This window comes from Macrosteles quadrilineatus, unplaced genomic scaffold (genome assembly GCF_028750875.1).
Source record: "Macrosteles quadrilineatus isolate MER2022 unplaced genomic scaffold, UCM_ALF_1.0 Scaffold_3__2_contigs__length_128488019, whole genome shotgun sequence".
Classification (NCBI taxonomy): domain Eukaryota; kingdom Metazoa; phylum Arthropoda; class Insecta; order Hemiptera; family Cicadellidae; genus Macrosteles; species Macrosteles quadrilineatus.
The window spans coordinates 116,639,467-116,666,857 of NW_026542596.1; the positions used below are offsets into that span (position 1 = coordinate 116,639,467).

The 27,391-nt window shown below is 35.4% G+C and overlaps 2 protein-coding genes across 5 annotated transcripts in view; both read right to left on the reverse strand.

Annotated features, from left to right (window-relative positions):
* Positions 1-10,608: 10,608 nt before the first annotated feature.
* LOC128988641 (arginine-glutamic acid dipeptide repeats protein-like) overlaps positions 10,609-27,391 on the reverse strand; it is a 52,129-nt gene continuing 35,346 nt past the window's right edge. For 3 of the 4 annotated variants that reach the window (XM_054410122.1, XM_054410124.1, XM_054410121.1), the window contains 5 exons: positions 26,863-27,198; positions 26,079-26,197; positions 25,199-25,293; positions 21,798-21,890; positions 10,609-13,424 (listed from right to left, as the gene is read on the reverse strand). In XM_054410122.1, coding sequence (XP_054266097.1) covers positions 21,824-21,890; positions 25,199-25,293; positions 26,079-26,197; positions 26,863-27,198 — 617 coding nt within the window. In that variant the 3' untranslated portion in view covers positions 10,609-13,424; positions 21,798-21,823. The remainder of the gene's footprint in view (positions 13,425-21,797; positions 21,891-25,198; positions 25,294-26,078; positions 26,198-26,862; positions 27,199-27,391) is intronic. The other variant, XM_054410123.1, reaches the window with a different exon arrangement.
* LOC128989489 (uncharacterized) lies at positions 14,684-18,649 on the reverse strand. Its single transcript, XM_054411382.1, has one exon. It carries the CDS (start codon positions 18,647-18,649, stop codon positions 14,684-14,686), a length of 3,966 nt encoding a protein of 1,321 aa, XP_054267357.1.

Here is a 27,391-nt window from a genome sequence, read left to right on the forward strand (position 1 = left end):
TTATACGGATTTCCCAAATATATTACACGAATTTCCCAAATATATTACACTGATTTCCCAACTATATTACACGGATTTTCCAACTATATTACACGGATTTCCCAACTATATTTCACGGATTTTGTAACTATATTACACGGATTTCCCAACTATGTTATACGGATTTCCCAACTATATTACACGAATTTCCCAAATATATTACACGAATTTCCCAAATATATTACACGGATTTCCCAACTATATTTCACGGATTTTGTAACTATATTACACGGATTTCCCAACTATGTTATACGGAGTTCCCAACTATATTACACGGATTTTCTAACTATAATACACGGATTTCCCAACTATATTACTCATATTTCCTAACTATATTACAAGGATTTCCCAAATAATACTACACGGATTTCCCAACTAAGTGTATTACTCAAATTTCTTAACTATATTACCACGATATTACTCAGATCCCCAACTTATTAATATTATGTTTTAACGGTAAGAAGGGTAATTTACTTTTAACGCATCTTAGCTGACATACAACAATAGAAAACGAATTGTTGATAAACACTAAACACTAAGTGAGTACGGCTCTCTACGCGAAGCTAAGAAAGAAATTACCCTAAAAAGCCTTGAATTACTCGGTACTACGACTGCGGACACGATACGCAACGTACTGTAGTTGCTCAACATATAAAATTACCAACACTTTTTTACTTAAATTATTGGGGTACACTTCCATATCTGTTGGCACAAACAACCGAATGAGTAATATTAATTATTCGATTGTTTAATTCATTATATCGATCTATATTTTCATTCGGTTGTTTGTGCCAACAGATATGGAAGTGTACCCACAAGCTGTTATACCCGTCCTTTGCAACGGGGAAAATGTGAGCTAGAAGTGTGTAGAGCTGGTGTGTGATTTAATTTGATAAGACAAACTCATTTCAAATTGTAAACGTACTTACTTTCAAACCCCTACTTTAAATGTGAAAGATCCAAAAGAATATGGCAACATACCTTAGTGTAGCGATAACATCAATTACTTGATATCAATTCTTCGTGAATGATGTTTGACCACAACACTTCAATTTTAGTTAAGCCTCTTTTTACATGTAGCTTACTATATTACAAATGAAACTGTGAGCAATACTCTAAAAAGCGTATACAACATTTCTTTAACCAAACATAACCCTCTTACTAAATAATCCACATATTGTCCACAATGTAAATAAAACATCACAAACATCTTTTTTGAGTAACTAAACAAACACAAGTTAATTGCATTGATCAGCTGTTTCTTTAGATAAAAATTAAATAATTTAAACTTTGGAAGCATGTCAGACATTTGGAAATCGGCCTGTGTCTATTGTAGTATCTATTACTACACCGATTCACACCACAGTGTGGCCGATTCACACACACTGGCTTTGAGTAGTATACAGTAGCTAGCTACATACCACCTTCCACTGCATACTATCACTTACCGTACCTTATTTTACCACCTTGGCCACTGAAACCTCTAAAATTATCCTGGCATCCCGTTCTCTTCTATCCCCTGCCATTTCTAAGGAAGATACCAGTCTAAAGATGTCTTTCATTACTTGGTCTTCCAAGTGGTCGTCTACCTTGTAGTACTCCTTGGAATACACTTTTAAAAGTTGAAGTATCTTCTCTCCGCCATGCAAAGCCTGCCCAGCCCATCCGAGATCCGAGCCTTTTGGTCTACTTTTGGAATGTACCCCTTTATCAAGTTTCTGAATCATACAGTACTACTGGGATAGTTATAATATGGTATGAATCGATTTTGGTTTCTACTGACACCCTGCAGCTTACTGGTCAGTTTTCTGGAGACCTACTACACCGGTTGACATTTTCATTACGAATAAAATGTGTACTGTATGCAGTCATACTTATATTCAAACATCTAGAAAAAGATGTATCAACACGTAAACCACTTATATCTTAAAGGATTTAGCACTTATACTTAGACGGATTGCATTTATGACAAAACTTGATTATACGTTTAAAAATGTTAGTTCAAAATTACACAATCTCCTGATAAAATAAATCTTTTACGGTAGGAAAGAAACTACATTTTAAAGTGAAATAGTGTATAGGCAAACTCTGACGATCAATATTTTTGTATACAAACAACTTGTAACATAAACATTTTAACGACAGTTAGAAACCAGCTGTTAGTTAAACCACCACTAAAACAACTTAAAACTCGTCCGTCGGCTGCTAGACTTTTTGAAAATTAAAACTTAATTTATAAAACACTGAAACCCTAAACGAAAATTATGGCTTCAATATTCCCTAGTTCTCAAAATTATCTTTCTTTCAACGCAAAAATCAGGAAAATCCCGTCAAGTGGTTGATTCAGAATCGTGAAATAAAAAAACCCCTGTTACGTTTTAATATAGGATATAGCCTATTATATAGAATGCCAGATGTCAGTTTAGTTAAAAAAAAAAAAAAAAACAACTTGACAGTTTCAAGCTTCCCAAAATCCCAACTCTCATACCTTCAAATATCAAAAAATTCCAAAATTTCCAACTTTTATACTTTTTAAAGACGATTGGAGCGGTAGTCCCCCCCCCATTTGGGCGACGCCCCTGGATGCCTTGTGCAGATTATTATACCGACTATGATCAAAAGTGTTTTTGTCACAATCAATTATTAAAGCTCAAAAAAGATCAAGAGCATTTTAACAGTTTCGAACTGCTTGAGTAGCCTCGATACTATGATCAGATCAGACGCTTTCCAATGCAGTATCCAATCAACGAAAAGCTTCTTCGTTTTTCAGGATCAACCCAACCCTGTATGTCAATATCTTGCTCATAGTTGTAGCCTACTCCTACTAGAGTACTCCAATATTTAAAATTTTGCGTTGGTATCACAAGTTGTACTGTCATGTACCATTCGACGTGGTACCAAATATACCTCACTCTGTGTTTGGTAGAGACATTTTTACCTCCTTGGTAAACCTTTTAACTTGTCCGCTCCCTTCAACTCACAATTATGTCACTGTGCTCTACGGGTCAGTTTTCTGTACCAATAAAATTTAAAAAAATCCCAACATCCGTTAACATATGTTTATGACATTTCACCACTACGAACACAAAACCAACAACTTATAAAAAACCAAGTAAACTCCTTGATCCTGTACATTCCTCTGTTGGAGATGGGTCAAGGAGTGTGCGGTGTCACGGTTCAATTCCTCCGTACCATCAGATCAGTTCCAGTGTTCCACTGTACCAGCTGTTGCACGGAGGCTGAGGTTGTTGACCCCGCGTGCCAGTTCCCGCGCATTTTGGGACTGACTCACTGACCCACTCTGCTCACGGCGAACAGTGAACAGTTATGTGCGCTAACATCTATGCGATAGCGCAGGCGTACGGCGGCCCTGTCACGCGCGCATGGATCAGCAGCGCTGAGACACGTAGCGCATAGGGAAGAGGGAGGGGGGAAACAGAAAACTCAAAAGCCAAAAACATTGTGTGTACAGTATTGTGTAAAAATGTGTAATCCTGGTCGTGGGGGGAGGAGGTTGAAAAAATCAAATGATCAAAAATCAAATCAAATTTAAAACTAATGTGTAGTCTATATCTAGTATTATTACTATATCTGTAGCCTTGGGTAAACTTGAAGATTAACATAAGTAGAATTGTGTGGTGCTAATGATGAATTTTAATTTTTATTAATAAACCAATGCATTGTCAATATGGGATTTCAATCAAATTTTAGATTAGAGAAACGTCTCTTAGCTGCGACCCAACATATGAAAATTGGGACAGATAATTTAATATAGACTATGTTTGATTATAGGTAGCCTACTTAATTTTTTTTTTTTGTGGAATATTTATTATCTTTATCCAACCCAACCTGGTCTTGCAATTAAATGAGGTTGCATCCATCAGATGATAGACCAAATTGTCCAAACTACAACTGGAAACTACCCTTTGACCTAAGAACACGTGGTATAGTAATGTGCATCTAGTTATAATAGCTATGACTTTAAATCAATGAATTTTACCTTATTAATAGCTGAAGTTTTATAGCAAAACTACTATTCGAAACTAATAACTTTAAGGTCTGCAAATTAAATACATAAAAACAATCTTATAAAACATACATGCGTCTGCTGTTTTATTTTAGCCACATTAGGAATTAAAATATAGTTCTACAATAAATGTATGAAACCTAAACCTTAAGATAAGTGTTTTACAGTTTTATTCGAAAAAATACTAAGGCTTTCAACATATAAAAACAAAAAAAATGTTTGATTGAAACTTTTTCTAACATTTTCGCCCCGAAATATTAAAAGTAAATTTAACACCTTCCAACGAATGTGCCCTCATGTCTGAGGTTGCCTACGAAACGCCGGAGAACATCTTGAAAAACATACTTCGCATTTATAAGTCACGTACATAAATAGCCGACTCCGGTGACACACGCGGTGATAAGAGCACTGCAAGCTGCACAAAATGATAAGGACACATCGAGCTGATACCGGCTAAATGTCCGGTCACTGACCTTAGCTGACCACTAGGTATCATTGCTTTCATTATTGTCATTAATTTTAAACCGGTACGGGTTCAACAGCTAGTCTTACTAATATTATAAATGTGAAAGTTTGTGTGTTTGTTTGTTTGTGTGTTTGAATGTCAATCACGCATAAACCACTGGATGGATTGGGCTGAAATTTGGCATGATGATAGCTCACATTCCCGATTAACATATCTATGATATACAAAAGCATTAAAAAGTTATAAGATTTACCAACAGGGTGCAGCACTATATTTTTTTGCATTTATGTAAACAGCTAATTTGAACTAAGCAGCAACAAACAACTGTGATACGCAATGATAACTGTCAAAGTAGGATTGTTTACAGTTATGATTATGTTTTTAATGTCATGAATAATTTGTGATTTTTTAAATTTGTAATACTTTATTTTTCTTTATTGTTTAGGTGAAGAGGTAAAACATTATGGCTATAGTAGATGTGTAATACCATAGTATACCGTCAATTTAAAGAAGCAAATTTAATCAAACTTTGTCCTACTTCATTGCAAACGCAAAGCTTGAGTATAACTGCAATAAGCAATTTAAACTTATATGCCAACTCCGTACGAAGGACGGGTACTCTTCTAGTATAACATAAAGCTACAATCGAAGTACAATGTATCTAACTATACATTAATAGGCAAGCATGTTTCTTTAAAACCTTTTTTCTCAGCTCTTGTGCATCGCAGGGAAAATCTACGCATACTGTTAGAATGATTTGTCTGTAGATGTGCAGAGCCCCTTTATAAATTAAAATAGTCCCAAAAAAAAGCACAAAAAATTAATTTAAAATAAATGAACATTATTGGACTCATGTGTTGACATGCTGTTGATGTTGAATAACAGCAAAATATAAACAGAAAATCAAACCAAATTGAAGAAACTCCAATCACATGTTTTATTTACGGCTTGAGGTAAAAATAGAGAAGTTCGCACAATACGACAATACATACTTTTGGTTGAGCTCTAATATTATTAAAATAATTTGTTGGATTTTTTGTGTTCAGCAAATCGACCCCTAAATATTTATTTATAGGCATAATGGGTATCAATTTAAAGCTCTTATGCTCTAGATGTGCCTTTTGCTGGTTTGGGTGAGGTATCCCATGAAAGCCCTTCGGCCTATAGGCTTTTAAAATTTCAGAGTTTGTGCTGAATTCTGTTGTCCATCATCTGAACTTTTTCAAGTTTATCGTTACTGTTGGTGATGTTTAAGAGAATTCAAGTAAAATATTGTAATGCTATTTGTTTTAATGTAAAGAAGAAAATTATTTACGTTAGATTTTTTGTATTTTCATAGTACATGTTTCATTAATTAGTATTTGTAATTTTTCTAAGATGCCTCGAAGAGATCGCGCACGCAATGAGAATGATAGGAACATGATGAGAAATAATCCTTTTCGCCCTTATCACATGTAAAATATATAACGGATTTTAAGGTCACCAAGTGACGCTGGCTGCTAGTCATTAATAACAAGAATATACAGCTCAAGGCAAAGCTATGGTATGAAGCGGGTAAAGTTTGGATTTAATAATAAAGTGAGTTATCATAAGACACAGGTGCCCTTGGCATAAGGAGGGTAATATGGCTCTGAGAAGAGGGGAGAGAGATGGGAAGATCCATATTGAATCACTCTGAGGGTAACTTTACAAGGGTTTATTTAAATTACAATACCTGCTGCACTGCTCAAGTATACAAACCTAAACAAAAATGTTGTAAATGATTTAATACCGCATTAATGTAAAAGAGCGTGTTGTTCTGTACAAACAACTTATTTGTTTTAAACTACAAAGTTACTTTGTACAAATATGATGGTAAACTAGGTTACTCGTTTGCTACAAAATGTGTAGCCTATAGGCTAATTAAACCTGTTGTAACGTTCGAAACTTTATATGTAGAAGGCTGCGGGTGACGTTCAATAAACGGAATTATTTATATGTTTTACGATTTCGAAATGTTATTTAATTTTTCATTTGACGATCAATTAAATTAATGCTACTACTGTATCTAAAAAGAGGTCAACGATAGGTGCTAGATTATTACGACCAGGTAGATGTCATTTAGCAAGCCGAAGCCAAAATGATCAATACCAGGACCGCAAATTTCTTTTTTTACTGTTTCCTTATAAAAAAATCCAAATGACGTTAATACATGCAAAATAATAAAAGTATGATGCAATTAATTGAAGATTTGAAATATGATTGAATGCCTAATCACATTGCAAAATATAATAAAATAAGAAATACAATTCTCTTTCTCTAAACAAACTCATAGTGGGTCCCGTTAAAAAAAAACTAACCATAAACTAAACGGAAATAATAAAATGTTTTGATTTATTTTATTAGAGTAACTAGCTGGCCCGACAGACGTCGTCCTGTCCTAATGTGGTTTTATGTCAAATGCTTGTTCATTTTCAATATCCTGGTTGAAATTCGTTCGCTACGCTCACTCACCTTTAGGTTGAAGTTCGTTCACTACGCTCACTCACCTTTTGGTTCCAAATTAGCTGTTGTCATAAATAAAAAAAAAATAATCGTGCTGCACCCTGTTGGTGAACTTATTAACTTTTTAATGCTATTGAACATCACAGAATCAAATTGCTTAGTTGTTCCAGCTGTTAAGACTCTTTAATGCCATTTAAATATGAGTACTCATAAGGTTAACATGGGAAACTCCAGAGCCACTGGGGTGGAGCCCTTTTGATGGATCTGCACCAAACTTCACACAAACCATCCTTTGAATAATGCTTAATAATGCCTGAAAGTTTCATTACAATCTGTCGGGCGGTTTCGGAGTCCATAAAGGACAAACAAACAAACATACATACATACAAACAAACATACATTGGATTTTATATTTAAAGGCTAACTGCTAAGTAAGGACAACATTGCAAATAGTGTGATGGGAGTAAAGTGAATACAAAACATAACAACAGCTGATCCACAGAACAAAACAGATGTGATTTGCGGTTCTGGTATTGATCATTTTGGCTTCGGCTCGCTAAACGACATTTTTCGTTCATCAAATGATCCGATTGCAGGTGATAAGATCCTGGTATGGGTAAAAATAGTCTGTACCATACTATCCTAGATGACATTTTCTACTCCAGTAGGTAGTCAAATAATTAAAATATGCAAGCTTACTAAACTACCTACATTACATTTTACACATCATATCATATCAATTAAATTAGGCCTATAAAAGCTTCCATATCGAAATATTCTACAACCTTCAGCTACCACATTACCAAATCTATTCCTGGACCTAAACATACAGTGCCAATGTTTAATCGAATCAACAAACTAAATTGAAACCGTCAACATAAACTCAGCGCCGAAATTCGCAAAATCTGAACGCAAACATAGATTCTCACGAACTTTGACCTGTCACCACCGCAGTATCAGCTGGAGATCCTAGCTGCACACTCATCAGCTGATAAGACAGACGTGCTACAAACAAGGCTGTGTTACGTTCCGAGAAAGGGAGTTCGCAGAACTTCAAAGAGTGTTTGTTTGGGTTAGAATGTTTGGGTTGCAAACTGATTATACTTGGAGTTTGGTTTGACATGTCTATTATCTACGATAGTTCTGTAAATTCACATTTGGAATAATTACTCACGCTTGATGTTTGCTCAAAGTCTTAAATATGAATACATTCGGATTTTAGGACACTTATTTTGTATAATTTCTACTTTGTAGCCTATTGCAAGCCAAAATAGAAATTTTATAGAAAGGATTCATCCACGCATGGTCCTGCAAAGTAATATCAATCGATTGTATCTGCCAAGGCTAACAAAAAGTTTTTAATATCTAAAATGATGGGTAGAATTGAAGCTCTTACCTTCAAACTGACTTTGGCTGATCCATTATGGGTTGTGAATCTATGAGAGTATAATATTTAACAACCATATGGCATACAGCATTACTTTGTGTTAAAATGTGCTTTATTTCTTCACGAGAAAGTAACCATTTCGATAGCAGTTGATATCAAAAGTAGTTTTTCCCAAACTTTAATTAAGAGCAAGGGTAAACCATCAGCTAACTTTTTCCTTGCTCTAAATTTGCCTTTCCTTGCTCTCAATCAATTATCCATTTGCCCACTGCGCTAGAGTGTTTGTGGTTTGTTTACAATTAATTTATATTGTTGAAATGAAATCAGCTGTTTTACTTTTTAACAATAAAAATGTAAACAGAAATGGGCATAAGCTAGTTATGGCTGTGTTTTAGCTTATAGTGGAGTTACTGCACGAAAACATAACCTTGAACATCTTATTTTACATTGTTATTTAGGTTTGCTTAACTGTTTTGATTATTTTTATAATTATGTTAAATAGGTAAAATAATAGTTTTAATTTTACTGAGGTCTGTTATTCTCTATGTTAGTTTGTTTGTGCTGTGATGAAAAGTATCGTGCACAAATTGTACCAATTTTACAGAACTTGCTAAAATTATTCCCATCCCCATACGTTTAAATTTAGCAGTGAAACTTGAGCGCACACAGTAAAATGCCACAATACTATTTCGAACACTTTACTCAACATTTTTCCATATTTACTGTAAACAAACTCAAATGGAAACTAAAAAAAATTGAAGATTCAAACACAGTAGCAGCAAGTTGGATTCTACATATATTCAAACAACAAACATGACATAACCTCAGACAAGGCAGATTCTGTTATCTCTACAGATTTACACCTGGCTCTCCTTGAGATAACAAATGACCTTGACAGGTTGACAACCTGACAGCTTATTGTCATAAGTCTGTGTAAACATTTACTTTCAGAACTCTTTTGGAGACGCAGTTCTGTGCAAGGCGAGATGAAAACTACAAGATGGCAGAAATAAAAGTAATTAACGCATAAGATATAAGGAAGCTGTAAACTAATTATTCATTTTTTTAACAGGTCTTTTCAAGAAGAGGGCCAAACTATTGAAATTTTCCGAATACAAAATGAAGGACAAGAGATGTAACCTAACTACCTAATGTAACCTAGCCTAATCTATCTTCTTAATTTTCTCGAGGTCAACTTTTGGCTTCATTCACTAACCATAGTAAACTTTAATCAAAATACTAAACCTGTTCTGAATTGTAATGTTCATAATAATTTAAAATCTTGTTTTATTCTTTAACATTAAGTTTTGAAATTAAATGAACAATAAACTAAGTATTCTCCTTTCTTATTTCCATGTGCTGTATGAAATATTAAATTCCATGAGATTGATAAGTACAAATGGTGAGAAAAAGTGTTCACAATCAGTGGGAACATTGAACCCTCAGGTTATGGTAGGCCTGCGGCAGCAATGATGTCATTCCAAGGTCAAGTTCATTATCAGCTGATATAACTAACAAACATCTCCAGCTGCATAATGGTGTGCCAAATGACTGCTAATATTTGCCACTTTTCACAGAAGTTTTCTTGCATCTGGCATGATGGGAAAGAAGAGAGGCTATGTTTATGACAAAATAAAATGGTGATAACAGTGAGTTCTGTCAGTAGGCCTAATTTTTGTTTTTACTACTGTACTATTCAGTCAGCTGTGTTTTTTTATAATTTTGGGATTTTCTAGCTTTGGCTAGGTTAGTGTGTATTTTCTCACCACTGGGAATGAAATCAGATTCCATCCTGACTCAGTGTTTCAAACAATCGTGATTAAAAAGGTATGTGATAATCTCTTCAATAATGCAGGAGAATGTTTCAGGATATTAAAATGTTGTTATTTTTTATTTAGGCACCCCAATGTTTATCAAATGTTTCATCTTTAATGTCCCGCATAGAAATGTTGTTTATATATTTTTTTTACCTTTTTACTTTCCGATTGTAACATTAATAATGTGGGAAAAGCATACTGGTAGCTTTTTCCCATAAGAAGGCTTCAGAACTTAGCAACTAAGTTGTATATCAATAAACTATCCAGTTATAATTATTTTATGCAAATGGTCAAATGTGGTAGAATATGTTGTGGTGTCAAAATCTGAAATAGTGATATAATCCAAAATAATACAATCACAGCATGATGAAAATTTCATTTAATAATCGATACACAGAAACCAGAACTTGTAATGATAAAAAATATATTACGAGACACTGAAACAACAATTACTATCTCACAAGATCTTTAATGAAAAAATTCTTCTATAAGTAACCTACAAAAGCACACTAGGTATATAAATATTCTATACAAAAGCAATTTACTAATAAAACTGTTACTTTAATACATTTCTCCTACTATAAATTACGTACTTAATATTAACAAATACCTTTACTGAATATCTTAATATAAATAATATAATCCGCTTAAATTTATATATTGTTAGAACACACACTTCTTTATTTTACATTAAGTAGGTTTAATTTATGTACAGAAAGTGAGTTAAAGCTATTTATAGAAATGCAGAAGGGTAGCTTGAAAAGTATACAAATGAGAGGGTAATAATTACATTAGCTAGGTTGTAATCTCAATTCATTCAAAACTGTTTATAATTCTTCATTATTTTCTGCCGACTTCAATTGTCCCTAACTAACTGTACTTACTACTCGAGATAGTAAAATTAGCTAATATTGAAATAAAAAGATTTAAGAGTAATATTTACATTTTTATTTTCATTGAAGAACCACTATACATGTACAAAATAACAATAAATTCAATCAGGGTCTCCACTCAAACTTGAACTAGAAAAATTTTATTAAATGATTTGCTGAAATTTAAAAAGTTAAATGAAATATTTATTTGCAAATGATAATGCAACACATTTAGAATTAAACTGAATATTTAGAAGTAGGGATTCTATTCTCTACTTTTTCCATCCTTCTTCTATTCCAAAGCACTGAGATATACAAGCCTGCTATGAAAGAAAACAAGTAGAACACCAATGAAAATTGCAGTGGTTTTTTTTTAGTTTGCAAGTCAGGATGTTGAATATCCAACAGAAGAAATCTCCAATCCCATTTTATGGGATTTAATTAATTTTGGCTTTTTCGAGACCGGAATCGAGAAATTGCAAAAGCTGTATCATAAGTTTAGATAAGTAAAAAATCCTGATGCCATCATGATCGTGGGGCCAGGTTATCATTAATTACATCGTGTCACCGTGGTCAAGGTAAATTATTTCACTGTGAATCTGAAGTCACAAAGAGAATCAGAGTTTCCTCAATACTGTCAGTGTAAAAAAATATGGATGATCAAGGATCCCCCATCCTCAATTTAAGGTTTACCCTACCACAAAACTCTTGGCTTATTCCGTTTTGTTTTAGGCTACAGCAGAAAAACCTCATGTATCATTCAAGGTTTTACGACTTTCATGTTTGAGTGGAGACCCTGACAAGTACTGAGCGAATTAACTACATCTTTGGATAATATTCTTGGATATTACATGTCAATTTCAACTAAAAAAGAATAAAAAACAAATTGATAAATAAAACAAGAAACCATTTGAGAGGTACAACAATTAAAAAGTACTGAGTACTTGAACAAATACACTTTATAATACATTTTTTTATGTACAGGATAATTGAAAAGAACTTTACAGATTTTTAATCTTTATTTTAAGGGATTGAACAAATAGTTATTTGTGCAACTAGTGAGAAAAGTGAGCAATTGACTCACTCAAGAGAAATCCTTACTCACGAGCCGTAGGCGAGTGAGGAATGGTTTCTCGAGTGAGGCAATTGTACTTTGAACTCGAGTTGCACATTATACTTTTCCTACAGTTATCATAAAACAAATAAATTTGTGAAGAAACATAACCTATTTTTACACAGAAGTAAACTTTTAATATAACATTTAATGTGAAGTGACAGATACAACAGTACAACAGCTGACCAGCTGATTCATAGCCAGTGCTGCCAACGTAGTTGCCTGCATGTTACTCGCTCACTATTTCGTGCCTTCATGTTGCAAATATGGAGTGAGACAAAGTAATTAGAGTGAGACAATGTTAACATTGTCTCACTGATGAGCGAATTGGCCATTTTGCTTTCTCAAATCAGTGAGAGAACATGTACATTGTTAGGTAACTGTAGGAAAAAATACTTTAAATGTGAATGTTTGTAAAAAATAAATAAGTAACCAATAGTGAGAAATATCAATATCAATATTTTTATTGTTGTTGCAAATCTTCAGGAATCTTTAAAATTAATACACTTTGCTTTACTTTTCTTGCTTTTTTAAATTTTCATTTTCATGTCTACTCATGATTTCCTTTTACATTCATATGTAAATAAGAAGCAAACCTAGCGATTATATTACATTAAATAAACATTTTCATTTTATGTTTTTTAGTTCATAATAGTCTAACTGTAATGCCCATCCATCATATAAACATATTTAGTTGTTCAACAATCAGAAATTATATTTATTTATTTATTGTTTACAACAATTAACAAAAAAATTTTAAGGATTCAACAAATTTTAAAAACAAAAATCGCTTTCAAAACCACAAGACAATTCTAAACTGTTTAAACAAGCGTCAGACAAAATATAGAATCCAAAACCATTCACAATCTTTAAACGTTATAGACATATGAAAAGTATATAAATATATCATTTATAATATTACAAAACAGTATATACATGCAATATGTACAACGAAACACTACAGCACCTAAGGGCAGTTTGTACGTTTCATGTTACAACTACTTAAGTATTTCCTTGAACCAAAAGAAACAGGAACACAAAAATTTAATATCACAATAGAAATGAACATTATTACACAAAGCGCTCAAATAAACTTGAAGTTATGCTAAATCAAAACGTAAGAAGCATTTTAATTGGTCAAAACGTCCAGTTAAATCAGAAATTTGCTGGAGAACTTCGGCACACAGTGCTTTGAAGCTTAACCTCATCACATCAATCCTGAAACAAAACAAAAGATTTCATACATGATGTAGATTTATTTTTGCTTATAAAATGCATTGTATAGCTTGTCTCGAGTTAAGATGGCTACCTTATCAGTTAACAACTGGGCCGGTTCGATTAAATCCATTTAGTCATGCCGCAGTGAATACTTTAGGATGGAAAAGTACCTAATAAATCATTTTAAAATTAAATTTTTACCTAAGATCATGGTAATCTAAGCTATCATGAAAAAAAAATTGAGTTTGTCCCATGGTAATCAGTTAACTTAAAATGTTAAATATTCAAAAAAGTGCAGTAAGTTTCAACACTTAAAAACGTGTACCATTTGTACAATAAGATTTAAAGTTTTCCCGTTTGGCTCAGTCATTGCTGTAAAAGACAAAGCAAGGCTCAGCAACTGATCAGATGCTTAGTTTCTTGTACAGATTTGTTCCTACCGAGGTTATATAAGGCGTCTGCCCCATGCTGCTGTCTCTTTACAGTCAGTTTTCATAGTAAATTCAGTGCATAACCCCATTTCGGGATTTTTTGATAATGTTTGCTAAAAAATAAATTAAAAAATGATAATTGATGAGTGAGAAATTTCGTTAAAACGATGTGAAGTTAATTTAATTCTTAATAAGATCAATGCTAGATGATGATTGATTTGTTTTTCCCTTGTAAGAATAAGTAAAGATAAATTGTGCCTATTTAAGAGACTTAATCTCAAAAACTCTGTCTAATATGAACAAGAATTTTGTAGGGTTAAAGAAACAAAGAGTTATTGGGAATGTAGAATATCGATAGCATGTAGAGTGGATTGAGTGGACTGTATATTTATAAGTTAAGCGGAGTTTTCATTCTTCAAATTAGAACACTGAGATACAATTAACAAATAGTTTTAATATTAACAAATAAACTTTCAATGATTTTACAGAACTTTAAAGAGAGATTACAGAAGAGAGAGGGATCTTGAGTCTTGATGTGTTTGTTTTTTAACTAACAAAAATTACTAATACATTATTTCATTGTTAAATCCCATATGTTGTTTTAAACATTAAAACAAATTAAAAACCAATGCCATCTGTATTTATTTTTAGTTGATAGAAAGTATTATTATAACAAATCACAATTAATTACACTGAATATTGAACATACCCCCGCCCGTGAACCACTAAGAGGGGTTCACCTAATAATGAAGTATTGAGAAAAAAATTATTTTAGAAATGAACATATTATTTACAATAAACTGATGGTTAACAGTCTAACTTCTTTCGTCATTCATCATTGATTGGTAGGGGTGAGACTTTAGTTATAGGTCTGGAGAGTGTTCCTGATGAAGTTTTTAACTGTACAACTCGTACAAGACCATCTTGCCCTGGGGAAGTTGAAATGACACGTCCCATTCGCCATGAAAGGGGAGGTTGGTTTGGTTCATGCAATAGGACAAGATCTCCAATTTTTATGTTAGGTTGAGGACTTCTCCATTTCCCTCGTTGTTGCAACGTGTAGAGGTATTCTTTTTGCCATCTTTTCCAAAAACTTTGGGTTAAGGCTTGAACAAACTTCCACCTTGACAATCTGTTTGTTGAGACATCTTTCCAGTCAGGTTCGGGAAGAGATAAAAGAGGTCCTCCAATCAGAAAATGACCAGGAGTTAAGCAATCAATTTCGCTGGGGTCAGATGAAAGTGGGGTTATGGGCCGTGAATTTAGAATTGCTTCGATGCGAGTTGTTAGTGTGATGAACTCTTCAAGAGTAAGAATCTGTTCGCCTATGACTCTCCGAAGATGGTGTTTTACACTGCGGACAGTTCTCTCCCAAAGGCCACCTTGGTGTGGAGCTGCGGGGGGTAAGAAATGAAATGTAATGTTGTTTTCCATTGCAAACTTACTAAGAGCTTCTTGAGTTTCTTTCTGGACGAAGAAATTCTTAACAATCTTTTGAACTTCATTAGCGGCACCTACATAATTTGTTCCGCAGTCCGAGTAGATGTTGCTACACAACCCTCGTCGAGAGACAAATCTCGTCAATGCTGCTAGGTAAGCTTCGGAACTGAGATCTGTAACAACCTCTAAATGTACAGCCTTGACAGAAAAACAAATGAAGATACAAACGTATACTTTGATTGGACAGGACTTCCTTAATTTGCAAGGTTTAACTGAGAATGGGCCTAAAAAGTCCGTCCCGCAGTTGTTGAACACTCTTGAGGGTAGGACTCGTTGAGGAGGAAGATCTCCCATTTTCTGAGTTGTTGTCTTAGGATTGCATTTGAAGCATCGGATGCACTTGTAAACTCTTCTTCGAATAATACTTCGAGCAGATAGGATCCAAAACTTCTGAGATAAAACGGCTTGTAAAAACTGAGGTCCAGCATGCAAGTGTTTCAAATGGTAATGATCAACGATGAGATTGGTGACATGGTTAGTTTTGGGCAATACAATAGGATGCTTTGCAGCGTAGGATACTTGAGAGTGCTTAAGGCGGCCTCCAACACGAATCAATCCATTTTCGTCTAAGAAGGGGGAGAGAGACGCGAGACGAGAGGAACAAGGTTTTCCATCTTTCAATCTAGAAATATCTTCAGAAAAGACAGTTTGCTGAATCATTTTACAGATAGTGATTGTTGCTTTATCAAGCTCTTCAAGCTTTAAAAACCCTGATTCTTTAACCTGGTTTGTAAGGTTATTTTTGAAGCGTAGAACGTAAGCAATGACTCGCTGGAGGGTTGACCAAGATGAAAACCTGTTGAATAAGTCTGGTTTTTTAGTTGTAACCATTATTGGTAAAGGTTCGACCTTACGTTCTGGCAATTGTTCGTCTTGGAGAGGGGTGAAGCGAGGAATAGGCCATGATTCCTGATCCAGAGATAACCAATTGGGACCGTTCCACCCTAAACTGTTGTCTTTCATAGAAATGGGAAGGGTTCCTCTACTGGCAATGTCAGCTGGATTACAATGAGTTGAGACATGTTTCCATATGTAAGTAGGAGTAAGTTCTTGAATTTCTGAGACTCGATTTGCAACATAAACTTTTAAGCGGTAGGGTACCGTTTTTATCCATGACAAGACTACAGATGAATCACACCAAGCATGTAATTCGTTGACAAGATAATCTTGAGAGAGTAGAGAGTTGCAATAGTTCAGGAGTTTGGACAAAAGATGGGCACCACACAATTCTAGTCTAGGGATGGAGATCTTCTTAAGAGGAGCTACTCGAGCTTTGGCAATTAACAGATGTACGTTGATTTCTCCGGAAGAACTTACACATCGCAAGTAGACACAAGCTCCGTAACCTGTTTCAGACCCATCACAAAATCCATGTAAACTGATATGAACAGCATCAGCTACGGAAACATATCGAGGTAAGCTAAGTTCACTTAAGAAAGGGAGTTGTTGGAGGAACTTAGACCATTTTTCAGTTAGATCCGGAGGTACAGGCGCATCCCATGATAAACCTAGTGCCCATAAAACTTGTATCAACGCTTTTACCCAAAGAGTGACTGGAGTCAACCAACCGTTTGGATCAAATATTCTGCTAACTGTTCCAAGTATACCTCGTTTAGTGGGAGGCGTGTCTGGGATATTCAACTGATAAGAGAAAGTGTCTGAGTTAGGTGACCATTTTATACCTAGTACCTTGAAATAAGGTTGATCTGAGGAGTTGAAATATAGAGGAGTTTCTTTGTAAGAGTCGGGGAGAGTTTCCATGATTTGAGGGCAGTTGCTAGTCCATTTCCTCAGTTCGAAACATCCTTTTAAAAGAAGTTGTTCCACCTCATTTCTTAGTACCAAAGCTTGTTCTATGCTGTTGGCACCTAATATTAAATCATCTACATATACTTGTTTCTTTAAAGCCTCAGCTGCCAGAGGGAAGTTTGCGCCTTCATCAGTGATAAGTTGGTGAAGTGTCCTTAGTGCCAAGTAGGGTGAGCAGTTGAATCCAAACACAACTGTAGTTAAACGGTAAACTGAAAGGGGGTCGTCTTTGTCATCTCTCCAATACAACATTTGATAGTTTCTATCATCTGGGTGGATCATTATTTGACGAAACATTTGTTTGATGTCACATGAGAAGACAATAGGGGAAAGTCTAAACTTTAACAGAATATCATTAAGATCATTATGTAGTTTTGGCCCGGTATGTAGAATATCGTTAAGGCTGACACCTGAGGAGCTGCGTGCGCTTGCATCGTATACTACACGAAGCTTGGTGGTTGAGGAATCTACTTTGACAATAGCATGGTGAGGTAAGTAAAATTGTTTATTATCACTATTTGGAGGAGGGTTAACAGGTTCCATGTGACTAGATGACAATAAATCATGTATGGCTTTATTATACTCTGCTTTAACTTCAGGCTGACTTTCTAATTTTCTTTCAAGTGATAGGAATCTATTGCGAGCGCAAAATGATGAGTCACCAAGAGGGGGATGATTTTCTTTTATGGGTAGCCTAACAAAGTAGCGTCCATTTGAATCCCTAGAGACCGTGTTTAGAAAGTGATTTTCACAAATTTCTTGTTCAGATGTTACATGATGTTTGATGGGAGGTTCCTCTAGAGTCCAAAATTTCTGCAGAGAATTGTGCAAATCAATATCTTGAGTACTTAATAAAGAAACATTACCCTTGCATTGAGGGGCTGTTTTTTGAGGGGCTACAGCAGGAAGAGTTGGGGCAGATCCTATGATAAGATATCCAAATACAGAATTCATGGCAGCAGGAAGATCCTTGTTAATGATGATGCGTTCACCAGTGATTACTTTAGCGAATAGATCAGCACCTATGAGCACATCTATCTTACTAGGCAAATGAAAAGTTGGATCAGCCAGGACCAAATGTTTGAAGTATTCTTTAACATTAACTGGAACTTCTGAGTGTGGGAGGTTTGAGGTTATTCTGTCTAGAATAAGGACTGGGTTGTTATCAGCAATCATTTCTCCGCTAAGAGACGATATGTTAACTTTTGACACACCTTTAGATTTAACTTCTACTGATGATAGGCCATCTATCTTGGAATTACTGGAAAATGTCCGTTTAAGCATAAGCAGGTTAGCAATATTTTCTGTTACGCAGCTTACCATAGATGCGGAGTCAATAACGGCTCGGGCTACAACTGTGTTACCGTTATTAGCTTTCAAGTGTACCAATGCAGTGGCTAGCAATATAGTGGTATTAGGGTTTGAGGAGACAGCTACAAAGGGAGGTTCAGGGTGATCATAAGTTTTATTCATTTCCTTGGGCATCGGAGCATTATCGGGCTTGGGCTTTTGATTACCGGTAAGCTTATCATTAGGCCTATTATTAGTTGTATGTAAGAGGGAGTGATGTTTCAGTTTACAGTGAAAACATGTTTTATTTGACTTACAGTCTTTGACAGAATGAGCGGTACCTAAGCAGTTCAAACAAAGGTGGTTTTTCCTCACAAAATTGTATCTTTCCTGTACGGACAAATCTTTAAACTCTGAACATTGGTAAATGTTGTGATCACTTTTACTACAAAATGTGCATGTGGCGTTTGAGTCTCTGAAAGCTAGTAAAGTAGTGCGGTTCGGTGTAGACTTATGTAGGCCTATCTGATAGGAGTGAGGGCTGGACCTCTTACTATTTTGAGTGAAACCTACATTGCTATTGCTTGAAGTAGTTCTAGGGAACTGAGAGTTAGAGAGGTTAGCAGCTTCTAAGTAAGCACATTCATTTTCTAAAAATGTTATTACTTCACCTACGGTTGGAAGGTCTTGAGAATTTAGACGTAAGCTTTCAAACTTTTTGCGAATGTCTGCGTGTAATTTCCTTAGTAACATGGCTGAGAGCAAGATATTATCCTTGGCTATGTCATGATTGAGTGCAATGAGTGCTTGGGCATTTTCATTATACTGAGAAATGAACGAGCGAATGTTCTTGAGGGAGGAGTCAATTAGGTTAGGTAAGTCTATTATGTTGTTGAGGTGTATACTTATGATTTTCCTACTGTTTTGATACCGTTTTTGAAGAAGATCCCATGCTACATCATAGTTTTCAGCTGTGATTGGTAAATTCTTTAAAAGATTGAAAGGTTCTCCCTGTAGAGTAGAAAGCAGATATTGAAATCGCTCAACTTTGGATATGTTTTCATTATCATGAACAGATACTTGAAACAGGCTAACATAAGATAACCATTGTTCCGGTGAACCATTGAAAGTTTTGAGAGATAGAGGAGGGAGTTTTAGAGAGTGGCTATCTTGGTTTGAGGAAGAGCTACTAGGCCTATGGGGTAGGCTACTTGATGGAGTATTTGTTATTGAGTCAGTGTTTAGAACAGGCCTATGACTTGTAGGATCTTGAGAAAGGTGTTTCTTCGTGAGAGTTTGAATTCCTACATATAAGTCAGATATAGTATCTTGTAATTGAAAGAGTGTATCTTCTTCATAATCATCGGGAAGCGTGTCACTATTGAATAGTTTCTCAAGGGAGGTTTCAAATTCTGAGTATTTTCTAAGTGTTTCTGACTCTAAAAGTTTCAACTTATTTATTTGTTCTTGGGACAATTCAGGTAATAAATCTAAAGCTTGGATGTTAGTTTGGATTTTGGCTAAACGATTTGCAATTGAGTTTAATTGCCTAGAGAGAGTGACGAATTTCATTTTTGTTGTACAACAAAACAATTATTCTGAGTATTCAGAGAGAGAGAGATTAGAGATTGTCATTATTGTCTGCAATACGAGACACAGATAACAGATGGCATTGTTACATTAGCGCTATTAGTGGTTGCTATGAGCATTACAAAATACCAAATTGTACAGTTTGATACAAATTGAAATGTCAATTGAATTGATAAATTACAACAAAAACAATATGCTTAAAATATAGAGGAATCAAAGTTTGAATCAAAGTCCTTTAGATATTGACCTTTTAGATCTACAGTAGTCTTGGTAGTCTTCTTACTTCTTAGTTATGAGAAAGGAGTTAGTAGTTCATTTTTAAGGTTGCAAGTTGGAGTTGGAGTAGAACTTATTGTGACTTATAGTTACCAAAAGAGCTGAGTTTCAGATGATCTGCGGCCGAAGGACCATGTAGAATATCGATAGCATGTAGAGTGGATTGAGTGGACTGTATATTTATAAGTTAAGCGGAGTTTTCATTCTTCAAATTAGAACACTGAGATACAATTAACAAATAGTTTTAATATTAACAAATAAACTTTCAATGATTTTACAGAACTTTAAAGAGAGATTACAGAAGAGAGAGGGATCTTGAGTCTTGATGTGTTTGTTTTTTAACTAACAAAAATTACTAATACATTATTTCATTGTTAAATCCCATATGTTGTTTTAAACATTAAAACAAATTAAAAACCAATGCCATCTGTATTTATTTTTAGTTGATAGAAAGTATTATTATAACAAATCACAATTAATTACACTGAATATTGAACAGGGAAGGATAAACAATTTTAAGCTTAAGGAAATATCAATAGCAATTACAATTTTTAGCTTAAGGAAGGATAAATAATTTTAAACAATTTACTGTACATACTAATACAGTACTGTAGAACCTCGCTAATTCGAACCTTGATAATTAAAAAACCTCTATAATTAGTATTGTTTGTCTGTTCCCCTCAGAAAACATCTAAAATTTGGAAAATAATATACCAATAATTTGAAGTGATTTTTACGCTTAATGCTGTCTAACCAATTCAAATTTGCATATACTGGAGCCTCTACAATTAGAATTTTGTTGCCGTAATTCAAACTGTTACCTCCAAAATTCAAAGTCAACCTCTACAATTCAAACAGTGTTACCGTAGAGCCTCTGTAATTCGAATTCAGGACAAAAAATACGCCTGTTGAAACATGAACTGACGCTCGTGTCTCCGTTCTCTCAAACTCTCTACACTTAAAACTGGGACCTTCATAATTCAATTTTTTTAAATTCTGACCTCGATAATTCAAACTCTTTATATTTCAAACTTCCTATAGTTTGAAATACATTGTCTTTCCTGTGAAATTTCAATTAGCGAGGTTCTACTGTATATTTTTCTTAAATTGAAGTACATAAATTTGACGTTGAAGAAGAAATACAACTTAATTTTTCCCTCAAATAATTCACGTTATGGTACTGACTGAAAAACTAACTGGCAAGGTTAGTCACCAGGTGCAAGATTGACTTCTCCCTGTTTAAATGTTTCCTAATAGGTCGAAATGGCAAAGCCGATACAGTACATTGAGTTAGAACTACCAGGTTCCATAGTTTGCAATCAGGGTAAATAACACAGATACTATGCAACTTCTGCAAAAATCTGTAATGAGTTCGCCAAGAAATCTGGGCTGCCAGATCGGGTGCTGACTTTGTTTAGATTTCCAAGTGTATAAACTATCAAGTGACGATGATGATCACGAGGATTATGCTACAAACCTCATCTGGATGACAGTGTTGTACGTCTAGGGTCTGGAGCCTCTGGCTGCCTCTTCTAAAGCTCTCACCTTCAGCTCTCTCTCCCTTTGTTGTCTGGAATACAAACCATCATTACTCGTCATATACTTGGGAAGCTGACAAATAGCACTATCTGTGCTAAGGTGCTTTTCCCCTACATATATCCTCAAACAGGTACGCTAAAATATCATAAACAAAAATTGAACATTTTGAAAAACAAAACTGATAACTAAAATTACTGTACAAACTCAAATTTTCTGAGTCAATTAGGACCATACCACATTCGGATAATCAAAAGTTTGTATACATAGGCCTAATTGGATTTGTGCTAATATTGGGGGTATTTTATAAAAAAATTGGCGAAGTCGAGCCGAGATCATGATTAAATAATCACGATTGGGAAGGACCACGACAATATCTATTGAACCTGGGGACAGCTTCAGGATTTTTTATGATCAAAGCTTTTGCTCTATTTAATAAATATTCTTATTACTGTGGTATAGGGTTTTCGAATTTCTTTCTGTAAGTGATTTCGAATGGTTGGCGTTTGACTGTTGTCAAATGCAAAATTCAGACACATCAAGAAAATTATAAATATTATTATCTTTAATGTTCACAGTAAGTTAGGCTTTGCTAAAAAAAAAACGGTACGACTAAAACTCATAATTTGAAATAACTTTGAGGTAGGATTGCTCGCCAATACCAACAGAAAATATATTTTCACAACACGATCTGTATATTTAAAAGAAAAAAAATTCTCATAAGAACAAGATCTAACTTATAAGGTATTACAATAGTTAAAAATAATCAGAAAACACAAGATTAATAAAGCATTAGACACACAGATCAGAATAACCATAAAATAAAAACACTCTCAAACTTGGGTGAAACCAATAAGTAAGACTTAGGTCGGTTTTATGCGCCGCGACTTGCGACTGTCTAGTCAAGTTCTATTGAGTTAAATGGGAGCATTTATGCACCACGACAGCAACAAAGTGTCGCGTGAGCAACTCCGCGATCTCTAAATACCCGCGACAGGTTTTTGAATCGCAGCTTCAAAAAATGTGTCACGCGCGGTTCAAGTTCTATTGGATCAAATGGTTACGTTTATGCACCGCGACAGTCGCGGTGCAAAAGTAGTATTTTTCATACTCCACGTAATATTTTCTCCATATATTTACATTTTGCATAGATATATTGATTAATGTTAATAAATAATATTAAAATAAGTTCTTTACCTTTTATTTTTATTATAAATTACGTCATGTTTCTTATGACTGGGACGGGTGGCGTCGTCCAGTAATCCAGCTACTAGGAAGTCACGAATTGTGGTTATTTATAAGCATTCTCTGTGGATGCGATACTCCCTGGTGTGGATTAACGTCCGCACGGCTGAGTACTACGACTATCCGCAGTACTATCCTGATAATTAGACCAATTCGTATATAACTAAGGCAAAAATGTGGTTCGGATTCAACTACGGTCATTTTTATTATAATTCAATTCAATTCCAAGATACTTTATTCAAAAATATACAAGAGTATAACCAACACCTAAGCACGAAAACATCGTCTCCCATGATAACGGCAAACTCCTGAATATCTCACTCATTCACGGAAACATTATCATCGGATGCATGGTATTGAAATCTCCCTTAAGGTTATCATTGTCATCCGCGATTGCCGCAAGATCCAGAATATCTCCCGTGGTTTGTATACTGTCGTCTCCCAGAGTCAAGGAAACATCATCATAGTCCTCTTGTGGTGGCAAATGCGTGCATTTTTCGATCATGCTATCTTCGCAGGTGCGTTTTTTACGATCTCGATAGTAAAAGCTAGGCTCGAGGAGCTTGATTTTTCAACTTTTTTGCTGGAACTCTCGAGTTTGCAGGCAAGGCTAAGCTCAGCTCGAAAATCAAAAAAAGAAATAGTGCACCACTACTGTAGTTCTAAATGGCCAAAATAAAAATCCCGGTATGGCTCTGAAAATTCCGACATTTCCCTTTTTCTTAAAGGTCCCTTCAAATTCAAGGTTTTCCGGTTAGTTTACACCCTGAAAATAGATGTAATTTGATAAACATTCATTTTTTAATTTCTTCAGGAGAGGGTTTCTTGATAGATTTAAGATCCTACTAGTGAAATACCAATAGGTAGTGTAAAAACCAATAGGAACTACAAAATTGCAAAAGACTGTTGTGTGTGTACAGAAGGGAATTGGAAACATTAAAAAAACTTCTACTATAGTAGCTGGATTGTAGCTGCTTTCTTATTTGTTCTGCTGTTCTCGTCAAAGTTCAGTTTACACTATGATTATAAATTGCAAGATTGATAATACCTGAGTGAAAATCTACTAAACTCTCACTACAACTATCCCTTCACAACGTCAGTCCCTACCCACTTAGGTGCAAAGGCAGTTATTTACTTGCTAAACCTCCCATTAAACCACTAATGCAACTTTAAGGAAAGAAGTTTGTGTTTTGAAAAATGAATTACGATCGCAAGCGGAAATATAGCACACACAAAATTAATTAAGGGCCATAGCATTTATTCCAAGTTATTTTTTTTAGTCAACTAAGTAACTTTGGTCTTTGGTCTAAGAGAAACAAAGCAATGATTTGGCAAAAACAAAAGAAATACCTAGAATTGATATTGAACACACACACCAGAATCAAAACCCAAGCATGAATGAGGTGTAAAAAAGGTAAGTACGTAGGCAAGTTCATTCTAATATTACTTTTTACTTTCTCTCTCTCTAAGCTTTTGGATAGAATGGTATTGTTTCTATTAAAATTTCCGAGTTTGAGTTTTGAGTGGAAATATCCTTTGTAGAGACTGACCCCAAAAAGAGTTTTTTCGAAACGATTTCTCTATGTTTGGATGTACAGAGCTTACAACTACCCTATGGCCTGATTTTAATGATGGTATAAAATGGGTACTAAAATTCATAGTATTTCCAAGGTTCAACAATTTTTTAAAAATTATTTTGATTTATAATTTTTATTTCCCATTAAAAACCCGGACTTTAATAAAAATAAAAACTGCTTAAACAATTTTGATTAAAATTTAATATGTTATGGTCCTTTTAACTCTAAAGAATTACAATCAAAAAATTAAATAGAATTGGCTAATCTCCTAGTATCTTTGGTCTATTGACCGATCGGGTAGATTTCATGGAGTTAAACAATACCACGTGTATTTCTTCTACCTAGCCTAACGTCCTAAGCTCCGGACAAGGAATCAGATTAGAGCCCCTCCGGTACAAGACACATACGGCCCTGCTGCCAACATGAGTTAGATGATGGATGCTCGGTTAGTCGCCCAGTGACACACAGACACAGAGGCTTACGTGACATTTACATTGTATTCCAATAGTGTACACTGTACCGTAAATACTCCTCATGATGAGCTACCAGTGACGGATGCGGGAACCTCTCTCTCTCCAACAACATCTGTCGCTGCAAGTGCTCGTGAGCCGCAGCCTACAACACAAGCTATAGGTCAGACTAGTACTACATAGACGGTTACTTTACAATGCAAAAAATACATTCAACTTGATTCAAAACAGTTAATTAGAAGGATGGTTCGATTCCAAAAGTCAACTCTCTATTCCACCAATTCTTGGCTTTGGAATTGAGAATCGACCGCTCAAAGTCAACACGTCAAAAACATTGAAATTTACATACCAAATGTTACATTATGCACAAGACATTTACATATACGAAACAACACGATAACGCTATCATGACATGGCGGTGGTTGTAGGTAGACTTTTTGAGTCTCTGAGTACCTACTACCCCCGACGTGTCATCACAGCGCTATTGTGTTGTTTCGTGGGAACGAGCTGGTGTAGTGGTTAGAGCGCGGGACTTCGGTCCCTGAGTCCCACCAAATCACCAATGGATTTTATCTAGTGATAATTCCACAACCCCTAGGTCTAGCCTGAAGTAATGTGAAAAACAATCCCAGGCTTGTGCCAAGTGTCCTAGTACAAACAATTTTAGTGTTTCGTGTGTTAATTTTAATTTTTTTGAATGCTACCAAGATCTTGCATTGCAACGAAACATTGTAAGGTTTAAATAATTGAAGTTTGGCATAATTTGGACTAGGCCTACTGACAGAGGTAAGCCTTAAATTCCTATATATGTAGTCCAGGAGCTATAGGAATGAATATTATTCTCCTGCTGAAGTTTTTCTTCAGTTTACAACATTTTAACAATTTAACGTAACTAAAATTATTAAAAGCTGTAATATTGTTGCCAATTACCTGATGTGCAAGCTGGTCTGCGTAGGGGCGAGCCAGTAGCTCAGAGGGATGGTGGAGGGCTAGGGCAGCCTCGCGGGGTGGCAAGAGGCTGGGCCGCGGATAACCTCCACTGCCTGTCGCTGCAAAAACATTGATAAGTATAATGAACAATTTACCTGTGTGAGTGTCTCTTGATTAGGAGGGAATGTTTCTACCTATGTAAGATACAAACAGTTTAGATACGGTAGGCCTACATTTATTTTAATTAAAATGATTACGTCGTTGAACTCGCAAAAACATTGGCCGACGTGGAATTATTGCAACAACCCTTCTTCCGGCAAATCAACTTGAATAACTGTCTGAGAAGTCTACAGTATGATAGCTAGTACATAGTCATCCCTTTACCACCTAGATACGAGAATCGTCCACTACTATATTATTTTGCCATATTTGGAATGTGATAAAATCACCGAACACCAAATAACAATAGAAGGTGCAAAGGGGTGTCTGGTGTCGCCAATTTTCACGAGCATTTGCAAAACTAAGATGGTGGTCGCAGCGCTGCTATTGGCAAGCGTTGGCCACTAGCTCCGCCTCCCTGCTCTCTGTCGCCAGAATATACATTAAATATAACTGAGTGGCAGTTAAGTGAATGAGTGAAACAATTAGTGATGACCACAATTGTTTTAAAATATTTTTTTTTTAATCACACATATTCAAAGCTATGTAAATCAGGAATACCTGTAACCATATTTGATCATCAATAACAAAAAAATCAACTAAGAGCTAGCAATATCACACTGACCTGGTAGGGGAAAGGCAGTGCCGGGGTCAGGCGGGGCCGGAGCTGAAGGATTGCCCCCCGCTTGTTGTCCAGGATGGAGGTGTAGGTGTGTGTGAGAGTGAGCGTGTGTGTGCGCATGGGTGTGTGCGTGGTACTCCGGAGATATCCCGGCCATCTGCAGCCTGACCATGGGGTCGGTCGTGAGTGTGAGCCTCTCAGCGTCTAGAGCCGAGGAGGGTTGCTGCTGCTGCTGCTGAGGAGGTCCGCCAGGGGGAGGTGCGTTGCCACTCGGCCCTGGCGCTGGGATACCTGCGTATGTGTAAGGGTTGTACACTTGGTGTTTCTGGTGTTCTCTTTCTGAATGGTAAGATAAAACAGATACCTGGCTGCAATGAGTGTTACAATACAAGGATGTCATTACGTCAGATGAGGTGCGCAATGACTGGTGTAAAAAAAAAAATCTTCTGAGTATTGTATGTTTTGATCAAAAAGGAAAAAAAAATGTCAAAAGAAAAAAAATAATTCTAAGAGCATAGGGCAGAGTTGAATG

Bases quoted from the DNA above. Each gene is read 5' to 3' on its own strand.
- LOC128989489 (XM_054411382.1), bottom strand. From the start codon at position 18,649: ATGCCCAAGGAAATGAATAAAACTTATGATCACCCTGAACCTCCCTTT.